Genomic DNA, 15,557 nt, shown 5'->3' on the forward strand with positions numbered 1-15,557 from the left:
GTGGCGCCGGTTTCTTCTGCCGCTCTCCCCTCCTTACAGCGTTGAAAACGGGAGGCTCAGGCAGCACAGAACTGCAGCGCCTTACCCGCTCTTTAGTGGTGTGGCTGTGCAGTAAGTTGGACTCGACCCTAAAAGCTCTGCACTAAGCTGAGAGCGAGCCAGGCTCCCGGAGCGGCTCCAAGCGTCGTACTGTCCCGTGGGGCAGAAACCCACCGCGACAGCAGCTGCTCTGTTCCTTCACCCTAGGACCAGAACAGCAAGGGTAAAACTGCTCTGCGTAAGCCCAATTGGACAGGTTTTAATTTGACATCCTGTTCTTTTCTTGACAGATACGTACCAGATCAAGAAACGGTATGAGAATAGTGAGCAGGGGAGGTTCTGAGCTGCTGACCTTGACCTGCAGCGGGCTGCTTCTACTTACATTACTGCAGGGAAATAATACTGTTATCATGACATGTTAATATTTATTCTTCCCTGGTTTTTGTAGACAGAGGCAGGATGCAGAGTAGATCCAGCCTCTGCACTGGTACATGCGTTTTCATTTCTAAATTACATGACTGGAGACAGCCTAAATCAAAGGCTAATGGTCTTGTTACTTGCCTGAATTTTTCTGCAAGCTTCCACTTGGACCTTTCTTGTGCTAAAATCTTGAGCTCGTACAATTCGAGAGAAACTGTTCATATAGTACCACATAATCCTTATTTAAAAAAAAAAAAAAAAAAAGAAAAAGAAACAAGAAAAGCTAGCTGAAACTCCAGCTGCCGAATTACCTTCTCATTTAGTCACTGGGGAAGGTGTAGCATCGAAAGGTTAACTGGTACCAGGCCCCTGTACCATCCTGCAACACAGCCACCAAACCAGCTGTAGATGTGCCGCAGCGCAGAGGGCGAAGTCTCGCAGGCACGGTTCCCATCCGGACAGCTGAGGCAGCTCCCGCAGTCAGTTGTCCGTTTTCTGATGGCCGTAAGGAACAGTTTCGCACAGATTTAGGCCTGTTTCCAGGGGTTTGGTTTTTTTTTTTCTCCCTTTACTTTTCCCTTAATACTGGACTTTTTTTTTTTTTTTTTTTAAACAAAGGTGTTTATTTTGTAAATCATTTTTTTATTTATCTAAAAATGCACAATTGCAAAAAATTACCTTTTGAAATACATTTACTTATAAGCACTAATAAATTCTATGTAGCAAGAAAGTGACCGGGCTTCTCGAGACGCTCAAGTCGAAGCTGGGCTCCCCGGAGCCAGGGATCCTTTTCTGTGTTGCAGCGAGAGGCGCAGCACAACCATCCCTCCCAACGCATAGCTGCCACCGGGCCTTAAAGGAGAGCTGCAGTGCAGAAGCGACGGCCGTCCGTCGTGAGGCTGCGAATTGCTAAAGCAGCTGGGCATAAATTAAACAAGTTCGCAGGGGAGTGGGGGAGCGATCTGGGGCCTCCGCTGCCGTCTCACCCCGATCTGAACTGCCCGACTCTCGTGAGAGCAGCAGGCTCAGCGTTCTGCTGAGAAGACTCAATAAAATGGCACCTTGCATTACTGATACCAACATTATTCACAGCAATAATAGCTTTTCTTCGCTACCCTATATAAGCATTTCGAAATTTGATGGGAAGTAGTTGACGATGGCACTGCAGTTTTCCTTTAAGTAGAGCAAATTAGGTTAAAAAAAAAATCCACTAAAAGCATATATATGTACGGAACCCTCTAACCCTAATCTTATTTCCAAAAAATTAAGGATTGTACGCTTTTCTTAAGAAAAAACCAAACAGGCACAGGCTGCATTTGAACTGTCACACAGGAATCTACACTTTGGCATGAGCCACCGTCACGCGGGGAAGCAGCGCCGCGACAGCGCAGGCTGAGGAGCCTCCCCGCCGTCGCCCTCCCGAACCCCGCCTGCAGCCCCGCTCCTCTGAACGGGCAACTGAAATGGAAACACTTGAACGTGAATCCACGTTTGTTCCTAAAGCAGTGAAGAGTTTTCAGCGACAGTAATGAAACAAATCATTGATTCAATGAATGAATTTAGTTGGTTGAAAATTTTCATGTAGTTAAAGAAGATGACTCCTTCAAATCAGGTTGAGATTTTATAAAAATTCACATTCTGTAAATTAGCTTTCACAGTTAAATAGACGGGGGCTGATCCTCATGTAGAATTAGATACACAAAGCATTTTACTTCTTTTTAAAAATTTTCAAAGTGTTTAAAACACTGCTTTGCTTAACTTCTTTTCCCTGTAGTACCTAAGGTACTACCGACCGTGTGAAAGTATCTTCACCAAAATCTAGCTGGCTTAGATAAACACTGGTTTTTAACAAGAACCTGTAGTCTAAAAAGAATCATGCCAAAGGAGTTTAAAGAGAAGCAATGCTTGTTTCGGGTCGGGTTGGCACGGTTTTCTTTTTTCCCCAGGTACACGCTTACCTCCTGGCATTGGCTGGAGCCAAGTGAACAGAGAAATGCATCAGCAAAATACTCACTCTAAATTTTCAATTAAAAAAAAAGAAACCTTGAAACAAATGTGCTTCCCACCCCCCAGCCCTTCCCAGTTCCTAAGTCTGAAGGGGAGGGAATTAATAAAAACACATAAATGGCTGCTTTAAAATATACGAAGTAAAAACTGAATTTGCTATTAACCATTTGCAGAAGAGGCGAAGTAGCAGTTATACAAATTACACAAAATCTACTGTAATTTTACATTAGTATAAAGTGATTTCACTGAAGGAATTATTTCAATATTTCACATTACAGTTAAGATAGAAGGGGTGCGTCAAATGCTCGGACACCCTGGTTAATATCTATCCTAGATTACACACGACAGTTTTAAGAAAGGACCCTTAAATGATCTACGTCTGTAACATGTTATTGGCCTTAAAAAAAAAAAAAAAATCACTTGCAATACCTCACAGAATCTTCACGTTAAAGCATGACCACCTTGTAAGAGTCCTTGTCAAATAACCTGCAGAAATAATGGAGCATCTCGCTACGAGCGCTCAACCCTCTCACTGGGTGACTGGGCACCAGGCGGTTTCATCTGAGAAAAAAATTCAAGTAAGACTGAGCTGTGCTGGCTTCTGGAGAGCGTCCGCAGATGGTTCATGTGCTGGAGGTCCAAACATGCATTTGTTTTGCTATTTGGTGCACGTAACCAATGTCGGGTCTTTGATCTGGATCTGGGTATATGCACATGCTGACCAGCTCCCGCAGCTGAAAGACAGGAGAAGAGGCAGGCAAATGTGAACGCATCGGCCGATTTCGTACTGGAAAAGGCTGCGGGAACGGGTGTCCGACCACCGGGGTCCAGGACAGGACCTGGGAGCCCCTCTTACGCAGACGTTCCCATCCCGCCCCGCGTCCCCCACGCTACAAAAGGACCAGGAGGAACCTTTCCCACCAAACTTTCCGCACTGAAGACCGACCCCTTCCGCACAGCCCGGGGGATTCTACGCAGTCACTTAAGCGCGCTGGTAGCGTGTGCGTACCTAAGGGTCCCCTGCTCGGTGGCTTGGTGTGGCTCTAGAGAGTGCAACCACCACCTCTCATCTGCTACTCCTGACACTGGGCCTTTCGAAGCCTTTTTTTTTTTTTTTTAATTAAAATCTTTTTTCCTGGGGCATTTTTGGCTCACTTCAGAGAACGAGAGCAGGTGACCAGGACCAGCAGACGACCAGCAGCTCGCGGTCAGCAGGAGGCTGAAGCAGGGGGGACCCCGCAGAGCGCAGCGAGGGCCGGGGAAGCAGCGCGGGGCAGAGGGGGGCACAGGGGCACGATCGGGGGGGGGGTGAAGGAAGGAAGGAAAAATGAGATCGCTACCAGGAATGTGCCGGAGCCGACAGGCGGGGATGGCCTTGCCAGCGAAAGCGGACTCCGAGGAAAGGGGCAAGTAGAGGGATGGGTTTAAGAACGTGTCCTGAACAGAGCTCTCCTGTGCAACTGCGCTCCCCGCCCAGCGCCGGGTCACAAGCCAGTTCAAGGCTTTGCACACAAGAAGCCTGAACAGCACTTGTGTATCTTAAGATACTGGAGCACGGCTGTCAACACCAGCGTTTCCTCTGTGAAGAGGAGAGACTGGTCATTGATTATGTTTAATAAATAAAATGCAGAAGGGCTGAAGTCTCCCCACCTCCCAACTCTCTTTATTGTGCACATGAAAGATTGTAGCTTTTAATTATACAGACACTGAAAGCTGTTCGTACCCCCGAGGCACCGGGAGAAACAGCCTTGAGCCTCTGATCTTCTCACATCCTCCCAGTAGCCACAGTGCCAATTATTTTAATGGTAATTAAAAGCATGACCATACAGCTATCAAGCGCACGGCTTCAGCTGCATTGCTGAATGAACCCGGTGAGGTTTGCAGCTCGGATGGAGCAAGGCCCCGTGCTTCAAGTCGTCGCTGGGCCCGATGCACGTTTCGGCGGGGATTCCTGCAGGGCGGCACGCGGCCGACGCGCAGGCAGGGTGGAGGCAGGGGCACGCAGGCAGCACAGGCGGGAAGGACAGGGCGCGATGCAGTTCCTGCTGACCACCCTGCCTGTCCTTTTGTGGGGGCACACAGAGCGATCCCAACTCTCAGAGTAAACTCAACTCCACTGCCTGGGCCTGGCTCATTCTCCCACAACGGTTACAGCGACTTAATTCATCTGAGCGCAGGGGGGTGCTGCCTTCATCGCAGCCGAGACCCCGCAGATGTAACACGTACCTCAGCCCTCCCCAGACCGACCACCACAGAACGCCCACAAACAAACTAGAACGCTGCGGAAGCTGAGCAGAGCCTGTGCTATCAGTACCGTTTGTCCAGCCAGCAGCCGTGCTCCCATGCACGTGCAGCACTGGGCACAGCCTGGGAAGTTTGGTCCTCTATCGATGGCCAGGGCAGCCCAGGCATTTCACCATCACCTACAAGGAACTGGCGGACCGAGCCTTGATAAGTGCCACCAACCAGTATCTCCAATTACTAGCAAATTTGTTCCCGATATAGAAAACTAATCCTGGCTGGAGTCCCAGCTCCTCCTCCTCTGGCTAAGAGCAGCACGCCCGTTGGTCACAGGAGGATTTGGACTGGTTAGCCACAAAAGGCTACAGAGAAGAGGAACATCACGGAAAGGGAGCACCATTAAAGCAGGCATTCTTCAATAAATGCTCTGCCTTGTTCATCTAAAACAACGCTGCAACTAAAATATTCATGTGATCAGCAGTCAGCCTGCAGCTGAAGCTTCGCTTTGAGACCCCATTACCGAGGTGAAGGCAAGACGTGCCGGTGGCTCCAGAGCATCACTGAAAACTTTGGCACGGCCTCATCCTCACCCCTGCCCCCGGGCGGGAGGATGCAAAGGCTTTACCGCCTTCCCACATCACTCACAAACCTGCGGCAGTGACAACATCAGAGCGGTTGTGAAGACTCTGCCCTTTCAATCTGAAACGGAGACATTCGCTCTTGAAGGCAGAGGCGTGCATCCAGACCGAGAGACCCACCCGCCCACCGGCCGCGGGAAGCACAAATTCTGGTGCAACTTGCTGCTGCGGGCAGCTGCCTCTACGTTTCCCAGCCTTTCAGAAGAAAGGATCCTGCCTGCGTGGTTTGTCTAGCCCGGCTGCTGGGAGACACCATCACACCTTCCCTTTTGGCTATCCCCTCCAAAAGCATCCGAAAATCCAATCTTTAGAAGCATGTACTGAACCACACATTGGTCATGGTGGAGTCATGTTCCAATATTCACAAAATTGCAGCTCTTCACGGTTTCAGTCAGAAGCAGCAGCTACTGCAGCGAGATGAGCTACAGCCAAAGGCACAGCCCTCCTCAGACTTTGTCAAGCAGTCTGTTAATAGTGTATGAACACCATCTGGAGCCTAGTTCTCGGGGACCTGGCGCCTCTGAGCTTCAAACCATCCTTCTCACCCCGGATTGTATCACTACACTACGCACACTCTTTAGCACTGCCAGAGGGAAGCAAACAGACAGTAATTGTAAAGACAGGAAACACATCTGTCAGCTAACACTAATTCCTGCTGCCAGCAGGCATATCCTGAAATGCATGCTGCAACAGCATGGCAAACGTGAACGCACAGAGCCGGGATTCGCTGCTACGGCAGCTGGGGGGGGGGGCGGGGGGAATTAAAAAATCCACTTTTCCAGAACAGTTCTCAAATAATCTTTTTGCATGAGTTACTTAGCAAGTAAAAAAAAACTAAGCAAAACGTAAAAACGTGTGGTGCAGGGTCCGTCTCAGGGTGGAGACCAGACCGTCTGCTGCCGGCCGCGTACGGTATTTCCCCTGCATCCTGCCCCTTGCTCCTCAGAACTCTGAGGTAGAAGAAAACAAAAGAAAACCCCCAAAGGATATGGTGAACATTTAAAATTACATTAGCCATTTCCTTTCAAATAGAAGGCAACTGTAACTGAATGAGGAGGTAAGGAAAAACAGCTGGATTGTCTAGGTAGGAGGAAAAAAAAAAATAAAAAACCCGTCTCAAAAGGCCCTGAACAAAAACAACACGCGTGTTTGCAGCTGAAGTGACACTAGCGGTGGACTTGGCAGTGATAGGTTAATGGTTGGACTCGATCTTAAGGGTCTTTTCCAACCTTAACGATTCCATGATTCTACGACCATTGAGCAAGCACGCACAGTGACAATTATTTTTTTTTTTAATACACTCTGGTTCAGCTACTGCTCTCGATCCCTCGCTTTCACATGCACAAAACCCAGACTTTAAAAAGCCCCTGCATGGCTGCTGTATAGATGCTTATTGCATTAAACTAAATAGCTTTGCTCCCCCTTTCTCTAAAAAAGAGCCTTTCCTCGCCTTGTTACACACTGAAGAGTTCATAAACAGACCCTGAAGCGCTGTTACGTGGTATGTTATTTCAAGGGAAAGGAAGCGAAGGAGAGGGCTTTCCCACGGTTCGTTGTTTTTTGCTAGTGTCACAGACTTCCAGTTTCAAAATATTTCCCACACTGAGAAATCTTCTTTTCTGTCTTAATTTAGCTTGTCAATATTCCGACATCACGACGACATTCCTTAGCCAGCCCCGAAGGTACCCGGACACCCTGGCCACCTCCTGTTCTGCCCTGGATGTCGGGGGGCTTCTCCTCCCGCCTCCCCTCTCCCCGGGTGGGGAGGAGCTCACTGCACCCCACCGCACCCCCTGCAAAAAGCTCCCAATTTACCTTTTCAGAATAATGTTCAGCTGGAAGAGGTGGGTAGTCACATTGCTCTATTTTTTGGCAAAGAGAGAACAGGTTCATTTTATCTCCATAGAAAGGACTCTGAAGAGCTGCCATCTGGAGAGAAAAAAATAGACAATATTTCAGAAACGCAGAGGATTTAACAGCCCTCGGTACTGCTGATTTGCAAGAGCAACTTTGTTGGACAGTGAGCAAGCGATGCTGCTGCTCTCTGAGACCGTCCACAGCCAAAGCTGCCCCGAGATGCCGACAGCTCTGCGCGCCGCCGCAGGGCCGGTGCCAGGCTCGCCGCCTGCGATTCTGCCCGAAACGTTTCGGATGCGGGACGCTGGGTGTATACAGGCCATTCTACAGGCACACAGAAAAAAGTACTTTTTTAAAAACAACAAACAAACAAACAAACAAGGATGCTCAGACTCTAGGGCAATCGGTTAGAAACCGCCTGGCTCAGAGATGACTATGAAAACCTCTCAAACACAATCATCTCTCTAAAAAGCAGAAGCTCTTCTGTCCTTGGTAACGTGTCATGGTTTCAATCTTCCTCAGTCACGCCAGATTCAGTTCATTTGCTCTCTGCCACTGGTAGATTCTTAATAGACTGCTACAAAGAATAAATGGATTAGTTTTGGACATTTAGCTACCTAGAATATGAAGAATCTTATAAGCATGAACAATGTACGTCAGCCTTTGAAAAAAAAACCAAAACGACCTCAAAACAAACATCCCCTCCTGCCGGCAATCTGCTATTTAGAAAAGAGTATCCCGGGCAGATTTGGGAACCAAACTACTGAAACTTTTCCTAATCAATCTGGTCTTTTCCCTCTTTCAATTCTATGAATCCAGTAATTGCATCTCCAAAAACATGACAGACGTCCGAGATGAACAGGCCGTTCACGCAGCACGGAGAGCACGACGGAAGGCTCTGGGTGGGGAAGAATTCCTTCCAGGGCACGTGGAGACCCCTTACAAATATATGTTTATATTATACTTAAGTCTCAGGAAGGAAACTGCATCTTTGTGCGTGGCAAACCATTTACACTGCAAGTTCTCAACCAGGAGGTCGAAAGGAACACTGCGCGAAGGGCCTCAGAAAAGCAGCCATAGCAACACGGGCATTTTTGAACTTCGGAAACGTGGCTAAGTTGTGACTACTAAAGGCACACACAATGGGCTAAGCACCTTCCCTCTCGCCTTCCCAGAGCGGGCGCCCAGCCCCGCAGCCCCAGCCGTGGCCACTGGCCGTGCCGGCCCATCTGCTTGTTAGCCCAGGGTGCTACTCAAGCGCTGCTCGTGGCTGTCAGAGGCGGCCCGCGCAGCACGGCGGTACCGCCGTCTAATGAAGCGCCGCTGGATAATTGTGGATATTAGCCACTCTGTTTAGATCTTTTTAAACCATTTCGCTACAAGCCGCATCAAATCGGCAAGCTTTTCATACTGAGGGCAGCTGAAGTTGATGCTTCTCACTACGGCTTTAATAGGGGGTTATTTGATGATTATTAGTCTTTTGCTCATTACCATGCGCTGTGAAAGCCATCTGAAGGATGCTGTCTTGCTGCTGACACACACAGCAAGCTCCCAGCAGAATTAAAAGAAGTCAATACTAGATCCTCCACTCTATTATCCTGCAGTTAGGAATCAAGATTGATGGATTATTAGTGATTTGGTGACAGACAAGTAGTTTTGATTAGGGCAGGGTTTTGAGATGCTGCGTTTGCGCAGGACCTCCAGCAGTAGGACGTGGTCACCTTGCGCAACACAGCCACGCAGAGGCGAGAGACCCGCTGCAACGAGTTCCGAGCCGTTATGAGAAGTAATAAGATATATTCTGGCCAAATCCCCAAGGCTATCTCCTGATGTACCACCAGACTAAAATATTTTTCAGGAAGCTCTTCCAGAGGTACTTATTAGATATCCAGCAAGGCTTATATGTGGCAATACAGAACATAGGAAGGTACCCAAATTACACTGAAGGACAATGAACTGAGTACACGGCTCCCAAAAACATCTCAGAAAATTCCAGGCTTCTTCAGTTTTCTGTCTGCAACGCTTCATGCAACATAGCTTGAGATATGTGCTGTGCTAGTGACATTTACTGGGCTTTGCTGCAGGCTGAGTGAGAAGAGGAATTACGCCTTTAACAGCTGCCCAAAACAGCAGGCTGGGGAACGGGCGCGCTTTCACCTCTCTGTGGTTTCACCACTACCACCCGTAGCGATGCTAAGCGGTTCCTCATACCCTTCCAGACGCGAGGCTGAAGGCCGCCCAACAGGCTGGTGAAGGCGGCCCCACCGGCTGGGCGAGGGCCCCGACAGCCCGCTGCTCGCGGCCTTTTGGGAGGCAAAAGGTGAAGTTGTATCGCCGTTACCTCATTACTGTCGTAACAGTAACAGGCAAATCAGTGGGAAAAAATTACAGACTCCAATAAGAGACACTAATCTCCAATTAGAGATTGATAGCAAACTGCTCTCGATCAGTTAAAACAAAACTGGAGAGCCCAGCACGCAAGATTGTTCCAAGAAAAACACTAATGGGCGCATTAGGGAAGGCACAGAAGGCAACCAAGGGTTAAACTAGGTCTCCGAGATTTCAATACAAACATCGATAATGCCCGTAAGGTTGAAAGGCATTTTTCAATCCCCATGAACTTTTCTTTCCAAGTCTAGTTAAGCCGTCATGTGCAAAAGAGGAGGAACGAAAAGGAAACAACGTGGGGTTTTGGGGTGGTAAATGCAGGGAATTCAAATGGAACGAGATGGCACGGACGCTGTGACTACAACAGCCAGGTCCGCGGCGTCCGTGACCACAGGCGCTCCGAAGCCCTCACTAACAGCAGTCTGCGATGCTGCATCGGGGTTTGCTCCTGACATCTGGATTAGGGCAATTACTGCAGGACAGCCGGATCTCCATTCAAAATGACCACCATGCAGTATGACTGGTTAAAAAATACATATATATAGGAATCACTGTTAGTGTTTAAATTGATCGTCTTGCCAGAACTGCTGAAGTCATTGCTTGTAGCTATATTCTGGGAATTAACAACTTATTTTTATCCCCTCCAAGTTATCTTGCTGACAGATATCTACAGGAAGTGAGGGATGAAGACAGTTCCTACTGTATTGATAAGATTTAATAAAAATCACTGTATGGTTATCAATGTCCAAGTTAAGTGGTGCTATGTGGCATCACATCCCCAAGCCCTCAGTGTGCCCGAGGTGGATTCCAGTGGACACGCACGTCTCTGAAGGCAATTTGTACATTAAATCTCTCTGCAGCTTATCTACACAATCTATCTGGAGAAATATCAGAAGTGACTCATAACCAAACAAACATCGCTTCCTTACTTTTAAGCCAAATGGAAAAACATTCTTGTTACAAGAAATTAGTGAAGATAAAATACAGCTCCTTCAAAGACATATGAATTCGATTTTTCATTTTCCAAATTCTAAAAAGTTTAAAAAGTCAAGTAGCTGTTTATCTACTGAACACAAAATTGGTAACTGTCCAGTCCTCCTTGGAATTTGCAAAATCTCACAGCTCCTGCTCACAAAGTCAAGGCTTACCTACGTAGGAAGTAAATTTAAAAATGCTTCACATGCCAAATCTTTCTCATGTTACTATAGTACTGCTACTCCTACCAGAGAATTGTGTTTAGTGCGCAATTAAGTCAGCTTCCTGAAATATAAGGAGTACCAAGACTACTGTGCCATAAGGGGACCATATTGCCTGCAACAAAAACATATCTTAGCACAACGCTAAATATTTCTCTCTGCATAAATCTGGAATCCCACCTCCAGCAGAGCTCAGCCCAGCAATGACTCGGAGCAGCCTGGCGGGGAAGCTGCACGCGACGGCAGCGGACGCGGAGCGGTGTCCAGCTCGGGCGACCCTGACTGTTACAGACTTGGCAAGCCCGCACACCACGGCGGGGCCAAGGCCCTCGACTCCGCAAAGCCTTAAACTGAGAATTCCTCTTTAGGCCCAATACATGAAGTGTACCTGGAATTGTGCAGCGTAATGAATTACTGGGAGCCCAGGCTTCCTTCCCTCTGTTCCCACAGAAGAGTCCCCAAATTCCTTTTCAAACGCCACCAGCAGACCCAGGTACATACAGCTGTACTGCACCATTCCAGTTTTCAGTATCTCATTAGAAGCATTACAAGCAAAACCATCCTTTATAAAAAAAAATACTGGCTTTTCAATGGTACGCTGCTGCTGCTTCGGGAATTATTAAAAGTCTCTTCAATTCTTTCCTGGCAGTAATGAGAATTTGAGGATAGACACAAAACCAGTCAATTTAAGCTCACAATTTTCCAAATACTTTTGATCAAGTACTTAGCAGGGTGCCTTACACCCTTTCTCTCCCTCCTATCCCATGGAATTTTAACAATTAATCAGTGACACAACCACGTCGGGCTCCAGTGCCACCACCAAAGTGGATCTTCCCTTCAGCAGATCTAGTGGCTATTTGCTCTGATACCAGTAAGGCCAATGCTGGGACTTGACACTGCTCGTGGCGACTTACGGGGTATTTGCACCAGACACCCAGATAAAATCTTTCTCCTTAATTAAACTCTATGCCATGCCAAGTACGGAGGAGAGTCGGCAGCTGTGAGCAGGCTGTCTGAAGAGCCTTTACGTCACGGTGGAAATACAGCCTTTGGAGGACACCGGTAGGAGGATAAAAGGGATGGATAGTTGTGGGGTGTTTCACCCCCAAGAGTATTTTTTTGGACCACATCAAAGTCCATAACGGCACGCGGGCCAGCTGCGCTGCTGTCTTACACGCAAGAAGCGAAGGGCTGTTAGAGTCGAGCCCCCAGGACGGCTGGCGTCCCGCTAGCAGGAGTTTATCCACTCGTTTCACCAGGTTTCCAGCACCGCTCTCTCTCTGAAGATGCACACCACGTGGCACGTTCCCACTCCGCCAACAATAAGTCAGCACCTATCGACCTGCACAGCTCCGGGCTTGGCAGCACACCACCGACAGCAGGCTACCTCACGGAACAAGCGCTGGCTGTATTCGGCGAGTGTTCTTCCCCAAAACACATCAACAGTGACAAGTTATGGGAAAAGTTGCTTTTATAGCGTCTTGTCCTGAAAGGTTTGTTCAATCAACTAGCTGAAGTACATGCTTAACTATAGTAGTTTTCACATCTGATGTGCTCACAAAATAAATTACATTTCTGTTTATTCTCTAATTCCATGTGGTTACGAGAAGTTGTAGTGAGAAGCAACGTGTCATCACTTCACATGATTTATTATCCAAAGAGGATGTGAGCAATCGTCTCATTACTAAATATCCCAGGGATTTTTAATCCTCTTAAAAGCTTTCTAAATGTTGACATGCACTTTCACTTGAATTCAAAGATGCATACATTTAAAAAAAGATTTAGGTTCGATTATAAAGGAGTACAAGACTGTTCAATACCCTTTGATCCCTGCTAAAAATGAAATCACAAAAGTCAAAGTACTGTTACAAAAAGCACTTACTTTCAAAATATATGTAATAGCTTTTTATTCAAAGTTGCACACTAAGCGGGTAGTTCATACAAAGTGTGCCTGCTTTGTATCTGTGCATGTGGCTAGAAGACAACGTACAATTAGAAAAAATTCCAGCTATAGTCTAATAAGAGTTGTCTGAGTTAGAGAAACTGATTGCACATTACTAAAAACTCTGTTTCTCTTTATTGAAAGCTCCCAAAATATTCCATTTGGTCAGAATTCAATTTAACAAACCAGAAGCTTTCATTCAAATTAATTTGCTGTTTTTAAAACAAATGCAGTATTCAGGAGAAACTCTGAATATGCTGCCCTAATAACAGCTCTGCTGGCAGCAGGAAGACAGAATGCGGGAAGCTGGCTGGTTTATGCGATACCCTCAGCACCGACTGTGGCCTACTGAATTAACTTTGCGTAAGCACCGTGCTGTACGGCACAATCCCTTTGTTGTTCGTGCTCAAAAAGCACATGATGAGCACACAAAGAGTTAACTTTTCATAAGGTTTCTCAACAATTAAGATAAAGTAAGTCTGACCTACTCAATTCCTGTACCGTATTGTGTGGTTAAGACAAACCTGGGGGGAAAAAAAAGTTAGAAGATACTTGCCTCATACAATAAACAGCCCAAAGACCAGATATCAGATTTAAAGTTATAGCCGTTTTCATGTATTCTTTCTGGGGACATATAGTATGGAGTTCCCACTGTAAGAAACAAACAAACAAGGAGTTACCATCTTAAAAAGCGACTGTGCAACCTGTATATGCAGAAGTTTGACTTCGTTAAAGTATTAGGTTTAGCACGAATAGCTAATTAGAAGAGAGCGGCACAAAAGTTTGGAAACAAATCATGGTTTCGAAGGCGTAGAACCAAATATATCATCGCATAGAGAGCTAGAGGACTGGTGAACATTACTGAAAACGTCTTCTGTATTTTTGAAATTTGAGGAACGTTTGCTTCCCCTTCCAGTCTTCCAAGTACCTTCAGAGCGTCGCAGACGGACGGAGCAATTGTAACGGATCCCCCTCCTTTGGTTCGCTCCACAGCACTGAAACTGCAAGTCAGATGTCACGAACGTGCTCTGCTAAAACACGGCTCCCGTGACAGCGTATCAACTAACGTTCACCTGACGCGCGCCGCACCGCAGCGCGGCGGAGCGGCTCCGGACGTGACGGGGTGCCCTTCTTAAGGGTTCAGGAGACCGTTTACTGCAGCAGAGAAATGGAAGTAACGAGCCCAGCACCAGACAGGTATTCAAAAACTTTCTGAAAGAACCAAGATAATCATTCCAAACTTTAAGCTACTGCTCCAACTTGCAGTCACGTCAGAAGCTGTGGGATTTCTATGTACTTCCAGAAGTCTGTATTTTATCAAAAGAAATTTACTCCAGCATTTTGGACAGGAGTTACAGGAAATTATTAATAAATTCCTTACCTCAAAAAGGTTCTTTTTTTAAATCCTAAATAAGTTTCAGTTGTGGTACTGAAAACACAAGACATCCTGGCAGTCTCAACTACATCAAATAATCCTCAGATACATCATTTATTAAAACATCCAAGGACTTTATATGCTCTCTTTTCTCCTGCTTCCCCTGCTTGCCCGTCCCCTGTCAAATTTTTTTTTTTTTTTTCGCTTTTGGCATTCCAGTGTATCCTTCTCCTAATTAAAGACCTTTCCTCACAAGATGGCAAATGTTTAATTTGCCTGTAACATTCAGTTTACAATTTCTCCATTTGAAATGCCGACTGCAGACAGCTGGAGGACCAAGCAGCAGACGAAGGATGGCGTTAGAGGCGGAGGGGGGAGAACAGCCACCGCCTCCCCCGGTGCTCCTTAGGAGGGCTTGGCACACTGTCGGAAACAAATGAGCTCTGGGGCAGAAAGCAACAGCTTCCCAAAAGGCAGAAATCAACCCCTGCCGAGTGCAGAGATGACCCAGCACAAAGCTGCTGTCGTCAGTGCGACACCTGAACAAAATCATGTGGGGTCCCTCTAGCTTAGACCAGGCCGTGCTAAGAATACACCCGAGTCCAAGTCTTGACTGCATGCCTCTGTCATCCAGAAAACCCAAACCCAGGCCAGGACCCCTTTGATACAGGCACCATACAAAGCCTGTCCTCACAGGACAAAAAGATGTTTACAGCCCCAAAGAATTTACAACACGCATATAAACCGAGACACAGAGGAAGAGTGGGACGCGGGGCAGCACCTGAGGAGTCAGACAATACCCGATCTCAGTACATCAGCACCCCAACAGAAGCTGGAAATCAGAGAAATACAGAAATCTTCTCTTAGGTTATTTAGTCAAAACAAAGAGCATCGATTTGAAATTACTCCTGTCAATGCTAGCACCCAATTACCCAATTTACTCCAAAGCATCCCCAGCCCCCCCCTTATGTACATCTTGCTGGAAGCATGGATGCCCTACGCACCAGATCCTCCCAGCGCACCCCATTACTGAAGTCTCTACCCTATCAGCATTCTGAAGCCCCACGTTTTCTGGGGGGTAAACTGGGATCATGTTGCACCAGCTACTCCACCTTAAATACTCAAGGCTTTTTCTTTCTCTGAAGTGAAAACTAGGCAGCTTCCCTCAAAACAAAAACATCCACCCCCCACCCCACCACCCTTCAGTCTTTATGCTACATTTCTGTCACGCCTTTATAAGCCCAAACCTTGAGTCTACTACACCTCAACAATTTTTACTCAGAGCTATTCAGAAATGTAGCATATAATGTGAAATTAATCCTATGGCAACAGTGTGAAACATAAGATGTTACAGGAATACATACTTAAAACTCTACTTCCCAAAATAGACCAAGTAAGCGAGAAAGGGGCCACTTCCCTGCCTGGCTCATTTATTTGGTCCCCCAGGACTTTCA

General features: G+C 46.9%; 1 protein-coding gene across 3 annotated transcripts in view; it reads right to left on the bottom strand.

The window, feature by feature from the left end:
- Window positions 1-124: 124 nt before the first annotated feature.
- Window positions 125-15,557, bottom strand: part of NEK6 (NIMA related kinase 6) — a 69,727-nt gene continuing 54,294 nt past the window's right edge. For all 3 annotated transcript variants that reach the window (XM_082327829.1, XM_082327828.1, XM_082327830.1), the window contains exons 8-10: window positions 13,285-13,379; window positions 7,161-7,274; window positions 125-3,200 (exon numbers count right to left, since the gene is read on the bottom strand). In XM_082327829.1, coding sequence (XP_082183955.1) covers window positions 3,090-3,200; window positions 7,161-7,274; window positions 13,285-13,379 — 320 coding nt within the window. In that variant the 3' untranslated portion in view covers window positions 125-3,089. The remainder of the gene's footprint in view (window positions 3,201-7,160; window positions 7,275-13,284; window positions 13,380-15,557) is intronic.

This window comes from Platalea leucorodia, assembly GCF_965183815.1.
Source record: "Platalea leucorodia genome assembly, chromosome: 15".
Lineage (NCBI taxonomy): Eukaryota > Metazoa > Chordata > Aves > Pelecaniformes > Threskiornithidae > Platalea > Platalea leucorodia.